At 38.3% G+C, this 18,267-nt stretch overlaps 1 protein-coding gene across 1 annotated transcript; it reads right to left on the bottom strand.

Moving 5' to 3' along the window:
- On the bottom strand, nt 1–17,280 carry LOC105026830 (two pore calcium channel protein 1). Its single transcript, XM_010898570.4, has 19 exons — nt 16,851–17,280; nt 14,485–14,567; nt 14,141–14,255; nt 13,668–13,796; nt 12,189–12,305; nt 11,917–12,035; nt 10,769–10,870; nt 10,353–10,479; nt 8,196–8,400; nt 7,870–8,014; nt 5,942–6,127; nt 5,035–5,099; nt 4,538–4,625; nt 4,187–4,256; nt 3,665–3,884; nt 1,548–1,638; nt 1,121–1,234; nt 587–699; nt 1–469 (listed from the first exon to the last, which is right to left on the bottom strand). The coding sequence occupies exons 1-19, from the start codon at nt 16,959–16,961 to the stop codon at nt 330–332; spliced, it is 2,340 nt and encodes a 779-aa protein (XP_010896872.1). The 5' UTR covers nt 16,962–17,280; the 3' UTR covers nt 1–329.
- Between the last annotated feature and the right edge of the window lie 987 nt (nt 17,281–18,267).

Raw genomic sequence — 18,267 nt, forward strand, 5'->3', positions numbered from 1 at the left:
TTTGTACATTTTATACAGGATCCCAACTTTATTGGAAACAGGGTTGTAGGTTTTAAATATCACTTCACTTAAACGGTTATCAAAGAAAAAACAAATGTCCTTTCTAATTCATTGTCAAGCTATTTACAAGAAGCAGTATATGAGTTATAAAAATAACTAAACACTTCATTGAGGTATGTGACCCGTTTATATTGTATATTACATAAACCTCCAGAAATATTTAATAGAATATATTCTTTTTTAATGACAATGTATGATAACATGAGGAATTACAGTACAAAAAAACTAAAGCTTAATTTTGTATTTGTGTATTCCCTAATAGAGCACAACTATACAGAATCAAAGTTTGGATTTGGGAAGGTTACATTCGATGGGTTATTGGGATCAAAATCTTCATCTTCTGCAAAGTCTTCTGGATCTAGGTCTGCTTCAAACATCCTCTGTAACAAACCATCCACAGTTTTGTATCCTGGGAAGAAGCGGGCAGAAAGCTACGGTCAGTACAGACAGTTGAAACTCTGAAAGCCTCATTCCAGAAAGAATTTGATCATCATACAGACTATTAAGCACTTAAATCAAAACTTACTTTTAGAGGCAATCTTGAACATGAGTGCCGGTTTTGCCTTGGTTGATTCAGAGGTGCCCATATCATTGTCATCCGTTTCCATTGCATCCACTAAGTTTCCAACTAGATGATCTCTGATTGGCACAAAAAATAATATTGTCATGCTAAATAGGCAACCTTGTCTCTGAATCACATATCCATCTGTTACAATCTAAGTGAGTTTTATCCTAATGAACTACTAGTTGCATTATCCTAATGCAACTAAATAGTGGCAGACGAAATTAAATATTTCTCTAATGTTAACAATAACAAATAACCATAAGAAAACCCTTTATTTTAAAAGCAGGAGTTATCCAACAATATATTTTTAATATACAAGAACAATATACAGTCTACAAGAATTTCACTTTTAGCAAATCCAAAACTTTCAGATGAGTAGCTGGTAGACCCTTAAATTGAGGCAGTGAATTGTTGATGACTTATGCTACATTACACCCCTTTGACTCAATACAAAAATCAAGCCCATCCTCAATTGCAAAACTATCAAGCACATACTGTTTCACACCCAACTCCAGTTCCTCTATTTTCTTTTCCAGACAAGATTGCAGATTACTTTTATCCACGGTGTACTCCACGAAGAAGGCTTCCAGCACAAAAGCAATGAAAATACTAAGGGAAAAAAGCAAGTGTTACTCCGTTTTCTAGAAAAACATACGAATTACCATATATAGTCACCATTTGAACTCCAAATGTAATATATAATGATCCTGTAGGCACTCCTGCAAAGCTGAACATTTTTATAGGTATAAGCTAAACGGCTGAGGTCCTACCAAGCTAATTACTTAGCAAAGGGAAAATGATACCATATTGCTCAAATTAAATTATTAGAATAATTTTAGGTGTACAGGAATGTCCGGAAGGTAGGTACAAGGGATCAGTTTGGAGTTCACCATTACAGTATTACTTGATGATACAGTCTTACTTGATGATGATGATGACAACAACAATGTGAAAGAGGACAAAGAAGATCCGGGCTGAGACATGAGTGACTGCAGTAAAACCGCTGGACAGCAGTGGGACCATCATTAAAGAAACTAATAAAATGAACAAGTTATCAGTTCAAAAGTAAGCTGTGGGCAATCATAATGCAATACTGACTTAGTAGTAAGTTGCTACATAAAACACTAGCCTAATGCAAAGTAATGCACTTTCATGTCTATGCTGTATTTCTGATCAATTTGATGTTACACAGCTCAAAATAATTAAGGGAACACGTCATTATCACAGTATAACACCAAGTAAATTAGACTTCAGGGATATCAATCTGTTTATATAAATCAATTTAAGTGTTAATTGAACTTCTATAGCACTTTTTTGGGACCCAAAGACGCTTTACATCAGATACAAAAACACCATCCGAGAAGAGCGATTGGACAGTACACAGACACACATAAAGAAAAGGACTCTGACATGACACTGAACAAAGGGGAAGGGCAGTGGCTAGGGGTAGGCTTGTTTGACCAGATAAGGGTTGAGGCGATGGATGAAGATGGTAACAGATTCCAAGTCACAGACTAATTATGGAAGAGAGTTCCAAAGCCTTGGAGCAGCCCTAGAGAAAGCCCTATCTCCAAAGCTCCGTAGCTTGGACCGGGATGATGAGGTGACCAGCTATATCAGAGCAGAGTGACGGAGAGGGTTGGTATCAAGAATAAGATCAGAGAGGTAGGGTGGAGCGAGCTGATGGAGGGCTTAATAGGTGAGCAGAATAATTTCATAATCAATGCCCTGAGGGACGGGAAGCCAGTGGAGATCCCGGAGGATAGGGTGATGTGCTGCCAGGACTTGGATCCAAAAATCCAAAAATTTGGATTTGACTGTCTGTTTTATGTGTGAATTTGAGGGTTGTCAGCATAGCAGTGGAAGTCAAGTTTGAAGTGACAGAGGATCTGACCAAGGGGGAGGATGTAGATGAAGAGCAACTGCAACTGAATTCGAATTATGGCCATTGAGGGAGATGTAGTGGATACGGTTGGTGAAACCGTGTCAAACGCAGCACTCAGGTCGAGGAGGATAAGGATGATGAGGGAACCAGCATCAGCAGCGATGAGGTTGTTGACAACCTTGAAGGGGGCAGATTTGGTACAGTGGAGTGGTCAGAACCAAGACTGAAGAGACTCAAATAAACTGTTATTGAGGAGGTGACATTGCAGTTAGGAGGCAACAGTCCTTTAGAGTGTATTTGCGAGTTAGGAGAAGTTATGACAATTAGTGGAGTCCAGACCAGGTTTCTTTAAGATTGGTGTGACTGCAGAAGGATTAGCCAAGCATGACCAGTTTGGTGTCAGTGATGGTCTAGGGAGGCATATCCTTGGAAGGTCACACAGACTTCCCTGTGCTAGCCCATGGTATCCTGACTGCTGTTAGGTACTGGGATGAAAGCCTCACACCCACTGTCAGACCTTACGCTGGTGCAGTGGGCCCTGGGTGCCTCCTGGTGCAGGACAATACCTGGCCTCATGTGGCCAGAGTGTGTAGGCAGTTCTTGGATGATGAAGGCATTGATGCCATTTGGCTAGCCCTCACGTTCCCAAGACCTGAATCCAATTAAGTTACCTCTGTTACATTATGTATTGGTGCATCAACACCGCCAAATAGCACCACAGACTGTCTAAGAGTTCACTGATGCCCTGATCCAGGTCTGGGAGTAGATCACCCAGGATACCATCTGCCGTCTCATCAGGAGTAAGCCCAGACATTGTCAGGAATTAATCCAGGCATGTGGGGGCCATACACACAGAGTAACATTATGAGTTGAAACAGCCTGTGACTTAAATTGTCTTCTTTGATTTTCAGTGAGTTTGAATCCAGTCCTCAATTGGTTGGTGATTTTGGTTTCCATTGACCATTATGTCATGTCATTTTGTTCTGAACGAATAACAGAATGTATAGTGAAGATTTTGATCTTAAATATATGTAGTTAATCAAGACCCGGTGTGATTTAAATGTTCCCTTTAAGTAAATGTTTTTTTTGTTGTGTATTTTAGCGGACCTACAATTAATATCTCAATGTATTTTCCCAAGCTTTGAAAAGGATATCATGCCACTGGTTGACCACAGTTAGTTCCAGTAGTAGAATGAAAGAAGAAACCACATTGTTGAAGTTGTTCTTGCAGTAGTTGTGTTTGGCAAACAATGAGTTTTTCAGCAGGGGGTTTCCACAAAATGCCTTCTCTGGATCAGTAGACTCTGCATCAAAAAATCTGATTTTTCCTTTGAACAGCTCCATTCCAATCATAGCAAATATGTAATAGACCACCTAAAAAATATATGGGGCACAGTCAATTCATTGACAGACATTTTGCGAGATCTAGTTTAACCTTAAAAATACATCTGAACACTATAATCCAAAATGAACATAACAGTATTTTTATTATATAATACTGTTATATAATAATTCAGGGTTGAGGGATTTTCTAGTTGGATTTACACCAATGGTGGAACACATTATTTCATGGTAATATTTTTTAATGCAAAATGTGCAGAATGTAACCCAATAGAGGTTATTCATTTACTCAAATTCTGGCTTTCTTGGTGTAATGAAACAATATAAAAACTTACAACAATTAGTTGGCCAAATGTGAGTATGGTCGGTCCAATCTTGATGAGGGTGTTAATGATGGCACGAAACCTGAATGGAGAAAGAAATTCAGGAAGAATATTTGAGTCAGATTAATGAAAATAAATAACAGACTTGTACAAGTACAGTAGGTGTTTTTGCAAAGTAAATGTCTTAGTCCTGCAGATAATGTAGCTCTAGCAATTTTACTGAAAAAGGTTTGTTAATGTTTCAGCTGATTATTTGAAAAAGTATCTCACATGCGTATAAGCAAGCAAGAGCGCAAATATGCAAATGTATACCCAAAGACATATCCCAGCTCATGTAGGAAACATAAGTCTTGAAAAACTGACCTTTTGATGCTGTCTACCACTCGTATAAGCCTCAGGACACGAAGGATGAATACTATGTCCAGAATCTGACGGCTAGTATAGCCCCCAGCTAGGACAAAATACATTCAAGTCAAACCATGAATGCCAGGCAGACTAGGGTAAATCTTTTGAAATTCAGTCATTTACTGTAACCCATAAGGCACCATCAACATAGACTGTTTGGGATAATGGTAATGAAGCCCTGACTTTATCCATTGATACTACTGCTAGTCATTGTGTTGACCGTAGTTAGCAACTGCGCTAATGCTAGTACAGTAGACCACTTCTTTCAAACAAAACACAGGCATAAGAATGCAACTATAATTACTATGGGAAGTAGATTGCCAAATGTATTCATTGCTAAAACCCTGAACTATCCCTAAGGAACAAACACACATGCAGACAATTACACAACCCAATTAAAGGTGTGTTTAATCAGAACACACTGTTGTACTGAGACAGATTAAGGTTTTACTCACATGATTTCAGCACCGAATTGATGATCGTAGCTATCAAGGCAGAGATGACAATGACGGTGTCAAACCTGTGTGCAACAAATTACTATTAGATGATTCTTCAAACTAAATATTTCCAGATCTTTCATTTTATTGGTCTACATATATGAAGTTCCCTGGTTCAGTTCAAACCACATGTTCCCTTTCAGTCAAACATTCAATTGGAAACAATATGGGGTACACACTTCTTCCCTCCCAGTTTAAACGATTACTCTCACTGAGACAATTTACTCTGTAGACGGATTGTGTTCCATAGAACCTGAGAAGGTTGGAAGTCGACATTCCATCACCTCAACTTCAGCTTTGGCCAAGTCGTTAGTTGCAGACGGGGCAGGAAGGAGATAGTTTGATATCATGCAGGCTTCTCAGCCAGAGGATGATGAATTTGAGGTCTAGCCAGCTCTATCCACCCTCTAAATGTGACTGTTAAATAGGACAGTGCAGTAATACATGCTTTCAAATGGTTTCACCTCCGGAGACTGAAATCTGCTTGCGGACAATTCTCAGGTTCCTGGCAAAGGGCATGTGATTTTTGACTAATATATGGCGATACTTTGGTAAAGTTCTTAACAACAAGCCAAAGACATGGGAAAGCAAAAAAACAAATTCAAGACTCACCACCATATTTGACCATAAGTATGATGTCAGTTTTTTCATATGCATCTTTCTTTCAATATAAAAAAACAACAACAAAAAACACCATTATGTGACTAAAGTGCTCTATTTTCATAGCATCTGACCAAAGCTACAAATCCAATCAAAGTGCCAAAACTAGTGGTGCTATGGCCAGACATTATAATAGAGCTCTTCAGACACACGTATCAGTGGTGGGCTCGACGTTGAAAATTGAAGCACGCTTTGGGCTTCTCACCAGTTCCAGAACTCATGTTTGGAGAAGAAGGCCCTTGGTTCGAAGGTGTACAGTTTGAGGAGAATCTCAAGGAGGTAGAGGGCCAGGAAAGCCCACTCTGCGTTGGCTATCAGTGGATTTTCCTCATCCAGGCCAATAAACACTGCGTTAACCAGGATGATCAGGTCAAAGGCATACACAAACAACCTGGATATTACACACATGGACAGACACAGAAAGAAACAGGTACAAACAGGAATTTATTTAGAGTTATAGCATATCAGCCTCTGATTTATGAGTGTTTATAGGTCAGATCTTTCAAAGCTGCAATAAAAATAACACCCATTCTATCACTCTTGTAATTAGTTTCAAGGCTCACTTGGAACAGAACTTTGTTCTTACAGGAGGGGGGAAAAACATGCAGTGCTGGACATAAGGACCAGTCATATACTAAAAGGAATTCAGCAAGTGTTATGCAAAGAATGGAATTTAACTGGGAGACTACTAGGAAAATGGGGAGAAACATTGGCACCATTTCAGACATTTGACAATATCACAGACAGCATTATAGATCCACTTTATATGAGACAAAGGGGATGCTACTACATCTGCAATCTAACATTGGATGAGTTTTCAATAAGTCAGCTGCTTTGCCGGTTGCCGCAAAACCTGAGGTCTTCTGTGCCAGGTGGTGTTGTGCACAGCAGATCAAAAGTAATATTGCAATGAAGATTTTGATCAACTATAGGCAGATTTCAGAAATAGTCTTGCTTAATCTTGGGCAGCTAAGACATTTTCTGTCAGCAAATCAAGAGTTAGCTAGCTAGTGTAGCATAGTAGCTAGTTCCCAAAACAAGCCAGCTTTACTGCAATAACCATGCACTTTTTTCAAAATGTTAACTATATAACGTTATGGTCAAAGTTGTTCAGATGTATGGACAGTGGCAGAGTTTACTACACAACAACATTAGTCCGCTTGCTAAAAGCATGTAATAGTACACCATTCGGGAATTAACTATTAACTTAAAAAGTCCTTTATTCAAGCATGAGGAACATTGAGTTATGCAGTGCAGATGACTTGTCAGCTAGCTAAAACTTCGACCCAACTACTGCAGGAAAGCAACATTAGATCATTTGCCAAGTTAGGTTTATTACTTCTGCGATGAAATTATGGGAGTATTATAACGCAGTTAGTTAGCAAATTTCAGTTTTTGCCAGACCATGTAAGTGTGAATGTCTGAGTGACTGACAGACCCTTGTTAAATAGCGTAGTGGTTAGAGACGCGGACCTGCAACTAATCGGTCCCATGTTCAAATTATCATCGCAGTCAAAGCAAATTATGCATTAGGATTTGTCCCAGAGACAAAAACATTGCTGGTTACTACCTTCAGGAGCTAAGCTATAGCAAGCCTAAAATAAAACTGTTATACGGTTATATTGCAACTATGGGGGATTTTCAAAGAATGCATCTGTGCATGATTTTTGGGGTAATATAGGCTTGATCAAAACCCCTTGAGCAGTAAAAGAGTACGGGTTTCCTCAATTCTCTCATCTTTTCACTTAACGAGAAAGTCAGTTATTGTCACCTATATTAAGTCATGGTACCAACGTCATTCACGAATGAAAGAAAGACTAACGTTTTTGTGCCATGAAATAATGTAGGCTGTGTAAAGTTCATATTCAGTCTCACAACACTTGTCTAGTGAAATATTCAAACTCGGCATGATGTTAGGATGTGACAAAATGATCTTATGTCGAGATGCTATACAGACTAAAGACAGCCACTCACATGGGAGCCCTGGGTTAGAATCCAGCCATCTACCCTCCGTAGTTCAATAAAAGGAGAGAATATTTCAGGGGTTGAAATACCTTTACAAGGAATTGTATATTAACATTATCTGAAATATTTGCATTCTACCTTACGTCTGCGGTCAGCGGCTACACTCACCGGTGCCGGACCATGCGGCATATAAGGCGGCTGGGGGAGGAGAGGTAGAGAGAGGGAAGCCACATTTGGAGGGGGTGTGGCCGAGACTTTACCACAATCACCTGCATGTTCAGGAGGTCTGCCAGCTGGACAAATGCCACTTTACCTGCGGAGGTGGATGAATAGACTAAATTAATCTAGGTTTCAAACGCTATGGGTGCCTTTCAGGTAGAAATGCATAACAGTGAACCACCTATCCAGGTGTTGGGAGATCTTGCATATTCAAACTGCACTTTAGCCAGCCTGTAAAACATCTGTTTCAGTATCTGCAGACTCCACCTACTCACCTATGCAGCCTTTGTTACTGTCGTCAGAGACGCTCCACAGCAGCTCCCTGTGGGCGTTGCTGATGTCTGGCTGGACCAAACGCACAAGCTGGTTCCAACTGGCCTGGGTCACCACAGGCCCCTCTTCTCCTTTCCTCTCCTGCAGGACCCCAAAGGCTCTTACCATTTTGTGCCTCTTGGCTCTGACGAGCTGCCGCACTTCTTCCTGGTTGGGCACATGCGTGGGAGAATTAGTCTGTGGTTCATAAAAAGTTGCCAATAGGAAAGAAAATCTCAAATTTTAATATCTGCTACAGACATGCCTCGGTTCCAGTCTGTGCTCTCACTGTCCTAACTGAACTTATTGGCCCGGATCTCTCCTCAGTGTTGGTTACTAAGCGATTTAAACTGGTATATGACTTACCCTCCTAAATCTGTGCAGCTCCAGTAGGACGCCTTAAATCTTTTCCAAATTGTACAGACCCCACCTAATTCAACCCCCAAGTCTTTAGGTAATGCTACTCTCATTATCAACACTAATGCCTGTAAAGTACACCGCTGCCATAGACCTTAGTGACCATTGCAGTATTGCTTGTGTCCACAATGGCACCTCTGTTAAATGCCCTTTTCTTTTTATTCAATAAACATACACAACCTGGCATCTTTACACTGCCCTAGAAGTAACCATATACCTCAGGTGAAGTCAGTTGTTCCTACTTTCCTTACAGTTGTTAATAAACATGCCCCCATCAAGTAAGACCGTAGCAATAAGCGTTAGCTCTGAATGGTCTGATCTAATCCAGCATAAACACCTGCTCTGGTGCAAAACCTCAAATAGCCCCTTTCTGAGAAACAAGGAATCAGTGCAATCAGGCAAGTAAAGGCATGGCTTTACAAACAACCATTTGTTGCCTGTGGTTACCAACCAAGAACATTTTGGAACATTGTTACATGAATGTGGAGGAATTTGAATATTAACAATTTGTCTGCCTTGCCCACTCCCACTGTCAGTGCTTTCCCCTAGCCCAGGTAAACAAGATGTGGAATGAGTTGTAAAATTAGGACCCATACAAATTTGCTGGTGGTATTAGTCTAGAAATAATGCATATGGGTCCTGTTAAAACTGAGATCGGCATCAAACAAGTTGAAGCATGAAATGACAGAGGGAAGTGATACATTTGTAACTTCTCACAGACTTGGTATTTAAAAATACAAAATAAACATGGAAGCAAATTTTTACCTGGGATTTAGGGGAAATTACTGTAAATCTTTGGCAACTTAGCACAGATTAAAAACCTGATTCTGGACTGTATTCATGCCACAATGCTATGTAATAACTCCATTTAATTTATTTAGTTTTGAGAAATCTTTGTTCCTGCATCTTTTAGCGAGTTAAGGGGATTAGCCAAACTGCACTGATGAGGCAACAGCTATTCCTACGTTACTTGTTTTCAGCTACAATACATTTAGTGACCCTCCTAAATTCAGTGGTCAGTCGATAGTTAGCCAGCCAAGACTTGAACTTACTGACTGAAAATAAACTGGTCATGAGATCTTGTCCAATGTGTAATAATCATAGTTTGATGGCTAAGGTGAATTGAACCCCTTTACACCCACCTAAAAACAATAACTGTCAGGTCACTGGTAGACTGATGACATTTTATAACACCACAAATATCAACCGCCCATGCAACAACTTCTGACTCTGCTTTGATTTCTCCTCAGCAGAATTCAACAGAAGACTAAGAATGGGAGCCTATGCCATCACTGGCCTTGAAAGGCATCATTGTTGTGTCTTTGTGTGGATGCAATAAGACTGCATATCCTATAGCAGGGGTATTAGTCTTTGCTTGGTACTCAAGAGATTTGGAAGTAAAGCTGTGCAATAGACTAGCATCATTTCAAGAGGGTATATTTGTACATCAAGCAGTTCTACACATCAAAACATGATATTTTACTGTTCCTTTATCTGTCCCGGCTTGCACGAGTGAAAGCTACTTAATAATTTATACTCCATTATACATTTTATAATAAGCACATAAAAACACTTAAAATGATGACAAAAAGCTACAACATTCTAGTAGCTTATTCAAAACAGAAGGTAAGAAAACATCAGAACCAACAAAATGTGAAAATCTGGAATTAAATCTGTTTACAAGTCTTGTATACCTACTCTACCTTGAGATACTTTTTGTAGTTGTTGTACACGACTGCCAAGAACACTGACATAAAGATGTAGGTGTTGATGAGGATGTAGATGATAAAGAACACCGCAAAGAAAACACTGGAGTTATAAGCTGGCATCCTAAATTGGAAAATAAGAAGAAAAAAAATTTGTTTGCGGGTGCAGATTAAACAATTTAATAAGCAATCAACATTCTTCATTTAGTAATTTAGCAGAGGCTCTAATCCAGAGTGCATTCATAGTAAAATCTATCATCTACACACAGGAATTATAGATTATAGTTCATAGAAAAGTTGCACTACATTTAAAAAATCAGTTAAAAAGCATGAAAATCTAAATAAATAAATCTCAAATCTATAACAGATCACGAGCAGGACTGGTGAACAGTGGATACGTCCAGGATACTCACATGACATCAGGACTGTTGGCAGTTGTTACTAAGACATAGAGATCAAAGACAATCTCCAGATAGTCGTTGAAATAGGCGCCCCCATCGTTTGTTGTAAGGCCCCTACAGAGGAAGAGGCAGCCGACATGGTTTTGCATTACATCATACCCTGCTTTGGCCCCTCAGCACAGATCTAGGATCATCTTTCTCTTTTAAAACAAGAACCCCAATCATTATACCTTCAGCTGCACAAAGTCATCCTGGGTCAGTGTCAAGAGCGACTTGATAAAAAATAAATATCTTTCAAACAGGTAGACCCTCAGAGCACTGCTCTGAAATCAGGCAAGTTATTTCCTTTACAATGGTTAAGATAAGGGTTTGGGATTGAATAACTGATCCTTGCCTTGCTCTTGTGAAGGAAGACAGGTTTTAAGTGTTTAACATTGTGTCCATTTAAGTGCCATGTTAAATGGATTAAAATATATAATGATGTTTTCTACCTCGAGCCACACATACCGGACTAGAAATGTGCATGCCAATAACTACTTACTCACCTCCTATTATAAGTTACAAAGCCAAATTTGTTGAACTCATACAGTGTCCTGTGTGCAACTGTATGAAAATAGCATGGAACAGTCTGCATTATACTAGTAGCTAATATCTATGAGGCAAAATAACTTCAATCTCTCATTAATTGTGATATAACTACAAATATCTCAATCAGTTAGCTTGAGGGAAGATGACATGCATTTTCACATGCCAAAAATGTCAAATAGTGATGGAAAACCACTTCCCAACCTGTGCAATGGTTGAAAAGGATGGAATGGTTGAAAGTGCCTGATGAAGCTTTGGTCGTACTGTAATGTAACGTTAGCTTGCGGTCAGGCTTAAGATGTCAACACTGGCAAATCCATAGGCATTTATTTGACAACCCATCTTGTTAAAGCTAAAAGACAGCAAGCTTTATTTAGCCTGAAAATATATTTTGCCCTGTTTTGTTCATCTGAAAGATTATTCCAAACTGACTCAAACATTTTGGTTAAATCAGGTGGGTTGCGCTACGGCTTGCACTCGCACCAGTCTTCTCCAAACAAGACTGGTCAGCAATGATCAACATTTTACACTACCGGCAGACATATGACAGTGGAATATTGTTGATGCAGACTTACTTTTTCCCAAACAGTTTGAGGGCCATGAGTGAGAACATGAGCACGCTGAACATGAAGAGAAGGAAGACATAGAGGATCTGTGGCAATGCATTCCGGATGCTTCGGAATGCTCTACGGAGCTAGAGAAAGAAATAAAGAACCTAAGTGAGAAAGGAAAATCAAGTCGTGTGTCTGTCTCTCTGTATGTGGGTGACAATGTGTGCACGTGTTAGACAGACAGAAGTATGAATTCAGACTGAGAAAAAAAAAAGAAAAAAAATTGATGTTTTTACCTGTCGTCCCTCAGTGACATTGACAAGGAGGAGGGGCCTCAGTACCCGCGACCAGCGTACAGCAAAGTAACCCGTGGCTTTCAATGATCCATATATGAGCATGTCAACAAGTGAGAGCTGAGGAGAGAATTACAATTATTACCCAGTTACTTTCTTTATCAAAGGGCTTACTTCCTGTCATTGCTAAATAACCAATGGAACTTTTTACTTTCTCTAGCTGCTGTATATTATAGAGCAGCAATTCCTATCAAGACATGGTTGCATTCCTTGCAACAATGTCAATACGGGATATAATAGTAGTGTAGTCCATTTGAAATAAGTTATTTATTCAAAGTAAATTCAGTCATAGCTGTCACACAACAGTAGGAAGTGACTGTCAGTTGAGAATTGCTGACACAGTGAAACCTTGGGCTAAAGGTTGTTTCACAACAATGTGCAAAACACTTCTCAGCACATTCCTAACTTGCAATGTTTCTTGAGAATACACTAATAGTCACCGGATGAGATGTGTATATCCTTTATGGCAAAACGGGTATGCTATTTCTTTTGGTGCCCCAGAAAGAAATAATACATATTACCAACACTTAAAGAGTAGCTTAAGCAAGATACAATCACGTCAAATTATCGCAACTGTTTTTAATGTTTTTGAAAGTTGACAAAGACAAAACATAACCAACAGTGATAAAAGAACATATCCTTGAGCAGCCACTTCAGATTAATTATATGAAAGTATAAGTAAAATAATATAGTAGTAAATCTGTCAGAATATTAAATGAATCACAGCATGTTTGTTTTTATACATACAAATACACACCTAAAAGCACACAGGTATTGTTCATGCATATACACAGACAGAATATTCAAAATACAATTACCAAAACAGAAATTACTAATAATAACAACATAAATAAAAGGGTGGGTTTGCAAACGTTTCATCATGTTGTCAGCAGAGATGTTACTCTCAGGTATGATGGGGTATCAGGCATTCATTCACACAGAATTAGGTGAGGGGCCAGAAGGGATGAGAAAGCTATGGCTTCTGCCTGGGCCATCAGGAACATATATACCTTCAAATGTTTTGGCGCCTTTGAGGGAGGTTTTCCTAGCCACTGTGCATCAAAAACATTTGATTTGAATTTGATTCAAATAATTAAAAAAGGATCTGAAGCCAATTTATTTTGCATAAATATGAGAACTGAGCATTGTACACCCATTGGTATTACCACATGGTCCTTGGAAAGGCTAGTTGGTCTTTGGCTGATTCTTGCAGTATTGCCTGACATCGTAGAAAATTGCGCTAAAAAATGTACAGTAGTAAATGAACTTCTTTGATAAAAAGGTTTTTGTCCTCCAGGAGTTTGGTTGTAGAGCATTTTCAATCAATATTAAGAAACGAGACGCCTGCTTACATATTACTGCTCGTTCATGGAGCTTTATTCCTGCACCCAAAGAGAAAAGTGGTTATAAGAATCAACGTACCAAAATGATGACAATGATGCAGATGTTTTTGGGGTCTTTCCAAAACCTTTCCCGGGGGATGACTTTGGCGTAGTGCACAAGCCGAACAGTGAAGACCGCCAGACAAACAAGCTCGATCAATGTGGTCGCCTAAGGAGGAATAAAACAACACATCAATTAAAAAGAATCTGAAGGATAAATAGAGCACAAATTTGTTAACAATTTAACCCAGTTTAACCTGAGTGGTGGTCATCTGGAGCAAACAGGAAAACCTTATTTGAAAAGGTAAAATGTGCTCAAAGCCTACTGAACATGTCCCTCATCAAAAACAATTATATAGTAGTTGGACAGCTGTGGATATAACAAAGAGCAATAACAAATCTAAAAATACATTAAAATTAGTAAAAGTTCAACAGAAAACACTAATCTCCAAAACACTGACATTTTATATTCATCTAAAACAAATTTTGAGGAATATCATTGTGGATATCTACCCATATTGGCAGAGGAATAACTGCTGGGTCTTCAAAGATGGCCAACGCCAGGTCCGCTATGATGAAGGCATACACCACGATGCGTAACACCCAATGATTATATAGCAAGTACAATCTGTGGAAGAAAACAACAATCAGAATGGATGTACCTCTGAATTTCTTATATGCATATCTCTCTCTCTCTCTCTCTCTCGCTCTCTAGTCTTCTTTATGTTGTCTTACTGTTTAATATAAAAACATACATGCAAACACAAATGCGTACGCACACACAATGAAAGCAGGAGAACAGTGCTCTCCAGTCCATTTATTTAGGCAAAGTGTTAAACATATCCATCTCCACCTACCTTATAGCTTCAGGTGTTGTGTCAAAAAAGATGTTCCTATTATACTGGGCGTCTGACACATATACCGCTGCAAGGTCGAAATCCTGTAACACCACAGAAAGTGAATATTCCACAGTGCATTTGGAAAGTATTCAGACGCCATTGTCCATATTTTGTTACTGTACCGCCTTATTGTACATTGATGAAAAAAGTGGTTTCATTTATCTACACAAAATACCCCATTATGACATAGCAAAAACAGGCTTTTAGAAATTTTACCACATTTATGTAAGTATTTAAGTAATATATAAGTATTCAGATTCTTAGCTATTACACTCAATTTAGCTCAGGCGCATTCTGTTTCCATTGATGATCCTTGATATGTTACCAAAACTTGATTGGAGTCCACTGTGGTAAATTTATTTAGTTGGACATAATTTAGAAGATTTAGAAGACAACTTGTTCTTTAACGTCCTACACAACAATCCGCTACAGATACCAGCCCAAAATTGTAATCTGCAACATCTCAACATTGACTATCCCAAGTCCGCTGGGAGTTGCTGAGATAAGAGGGGCCTAATCATGTCATGAAATTGGGAAGTAAAAAAATCAAAAAAAAAAGATGCTCTCAGGTAATGAAATGTATAAGTACTACCAAAAGGGAAATACATTTTTGTTTGTGAGGCTTCAATATCTCAATATTTAAGCAGCTGAAGTCTGTTCAATTGCACAGCTGAACACAATGTCTATTAGGCCATCGAGGAAAAAAAATAAATAATTTTATATATATATATATATATATATATATATATTGAATGAGCAAAACCTGTGACCGTTAACAGCCTATTGTTACTGTTCATGATTCCCAAAATCTATAGGTAGTTTAGTATGGCCTGCTACATTCATAGAAAAACATAAATGATGAAAGCAGCAATGGTATTCACACGATTGTATATAGAATAATTTTTATACAATTGGGATATGCTTATTTATTGCCCAAACAATGAATAATTGTAGTGGTTCTCAAAAGTGTTTGCCTGACGACAATGGGCATTAAGTTGTTTAAAGCCTGCAGAACCCCCCAACACACACACACACTTAATTAAATGGGTTACAATGTTGCAGCAGTCTTTAAACATAAGGCAGCCACCTAAACATCCTATCTGAAATAAATTACCAGGAACAGATAACCTATTGATCTGAAATGATTATTCCATAGAAGATTATAATGTGTTTTCTATGGATAGATAAATATATTTTGGTCACTTATTTGGATATGCATGCTAGAACTTTGATTATGAAGCACAAACAATATTAAGACAAAGGCCTATATTTTGAACCCAGATCACCAATTCATCCTTTCTGCATTTCAAAGTAATCCAACAAGTAAACACATTTTTTCTAAAGTATCTGGTATCCTATTAGAGTTGTCTTGCTAGTAACACAACACATGACAGATACAGCTTGTTTTTGTAAAAGTCCCTAACCCTGCTTTTCAGCAGTGGGGACTGGCAGACAGGTCAAGGCTGAGGGATGTCCTTGAGTGGCTAATGCCCATTGAAAATTTGTAGGATGACCTGAAGTTCGCAGTTCACCAACACTCCACACCCAATCTGGAAGAGTTTGAGAGGATCAAGGAGGAATGGGGGAAGCTGCCTAAATCCAGGTGTGAATTGCTGGAAGAGGCATACCCAAGAAACTGAAAACTGTAACACTGACAAAGGCGCTTCTACATAATTAATGAATAAAGGGTCGAATACATAAGTATGGGATATTTCAGGTTTTATTTTCAATAAATTGGCACATTTCTGAAAACCTTTTTTTTTTTGTCATTATGAGGCAAAACTGATCCCAACTCAACATCCTCCTACTCTATACTTACGGGTGATCCACAGGTAAATTGTATTGTGTTCGTAGGTTAATAGTGTAATGAATTCAGACAACACATAAAGCGAAGATCAGAATCAATTCGTTTGTATTTAACATAAATCTAAGTTCAAGGCAGAAAGGCTCCGCCCAATACAGACAAATAAAACATGTATAAAATAAAACGACTTGAATGACAACCTACATTTTAATGAAAAAAATCCGAGGTCAACAACGGTTATAGACTGTCACGAAACTAATTATTGTGATGGCAGTAAGAGAGCCTGTAGCGGATGCATTTTAGGTCAATTAATTAGCCAACGGTTTTAAGTATTATGTTTTCACAGCCTACTGTAATCTAGAACACCTTCATAAAAAACGGTAAATGCAAATGTAATTTAAGTAGGTGTTAAATGTTAAAACAGTGAAAGAAAGAAAATACTTACATAATGTGTCTACTAGTAAATGTAACGGGGAAGTATGATACGTCAGCAACATTGGATACAAAGTAAAACACTTACATCCTTGGTCTTTCCGTTCAGAGTTTCAGATGCATTTCTACCGTTTGTTATCCCTTTTGCATTTTCGGGCGCCTCTTCTTGAGTTATATCCTTTTTATCTGAATCAGACATTATTTTGTGCGTGAATGTCCTTGAAAACGTAACTCTTTCCCTTTTCGTAGATCAACTATTTGCAGGATATCCCGTGCTTGAGTTGGGAGTCGTCTCCCAAGTATTGTTAACTCCTGTGTTTTCCTGCAAGTTGTTAGCGTCCGTAAAATGATACGTTCCCTCTTCACGTAGCCTATGCACTTTTTTATCGAGTTGGATATGTTTACATACTTGACCTCCTGTCGTAGTCTGTAGATGGAGTAGAGACAATATTTTTTGACTGATCACAGAAACATTGAAAATTGCTTGCCATCCTTCTTTATCTGTCATGTGACACACTTTTAACGGAAATACCGGAGAAGGACTGCAAGGAACGTTTTATGGCCTAATGCTGCGTTCGTAATCAAATGGGAGTTGGGAATGTAACAAATGTGACCAGCTGGGTGCATTTACTAGGTTTAAATTCGTTGAGATTTGCTAATGGACAAACTGCACATTTTTACCTATCATTCATCTGTGTATGAATGTAACGCTTTGTTTTACAAACAATGCATTTGTGCTCAAATGCTTTTATTGAGGTAATTTTCTAATTATCGTGATATCAGAAGTCAACTCGTAGTCATGTGTACATGAACATTTCCCATTAGGTTATGAACATTGCTGAAAACTAACACATTTGCTGTGCTGCCATTACACACTGTAAGGACTGTATAGCATTTGAAAAGTAATTTATAAAACCTAATTATTGTTTAATTAATGTTTCATGACCACTTCCAAATGCAATGTCCCATAGTTACTTCCAAAATCCAGTTAAGACATCAGGCTTGGGACAGAAATGTTTAAGGTTTAGTCTGTGGAATGCCTTTGAAAGGCCAAAATATATATTTTTCAATTTTAAATAATCTTGGTTGATATTTGTCTTATTTGATATGATCAAAGTCTGCATATAAAATCAAATTTGTGGTTGCTTACACAGCTTAGCAGATGTTGAAACAGAGGCGGCTAAATCAAGTTTGGCCCGCTACATAGTCAATTAAAAATTGGATTGTCACCTAACAAGACTTAAAACTCATTCAAATCAAAGCTGTAACTTGGCTTCTCAGGTACATTCACTGTATTCTTGGTGAGCAACCAAAATTCCTCTCTCAGTGACTGTCATAAAGCAGACTGAAGTAGTTTTTTTCTAAGACTATCACGTCTCTTTATATCTGAAAAACTCACCAGTCTTTGACAAAATTAAGCATTTAATTTTGTTAAAATTGAGATGCTTGTGTCCGAGAAATTGCATCGATTAACTAGACTCATATCATTGAGCATGTGTGCAAAT

The sequence above is a fragment of the Esox lucius genome, chromosome 9 (assembly GCF_011004845.1).
Source record: "Esox lucius isolate fEsoLuc1 chromosome 9, fEsoLuc1.pri, whole genome shotgun sequence".
NCBI classification, from domain to species: domain Eukaryota; kingdom Metazoa; phylum Chordata; class Actinopteri; order Esociformes; family Esocidae; genus Esox; species Esox lucius.

Bases quoted from the DNA above. Each gene is read 5' to 3' on its own strand.
- LOC105026830 (XM_010898570.4), bottom strand. From the start codon at position 16,961: ATGTCTGATTCAGATAAAAAGGATATAACTCAAGAAGAGGCGCCCGAA. The intron at 8,401-10,352 runs GTAGAGTAGGTA...GTGCCCAACCAG, and splicing joins ACTACAAAAAGTATCTCAAG to GAAGAAGTGCGGCAGCTCGT. The intron at 1,235-1,547 runs GTAAGACTGTAT...TTTTTCCCTTAG, and splicing joins GTTGTCATCATCATCATCAA to TATTTTCATTGCTTTTGTGC.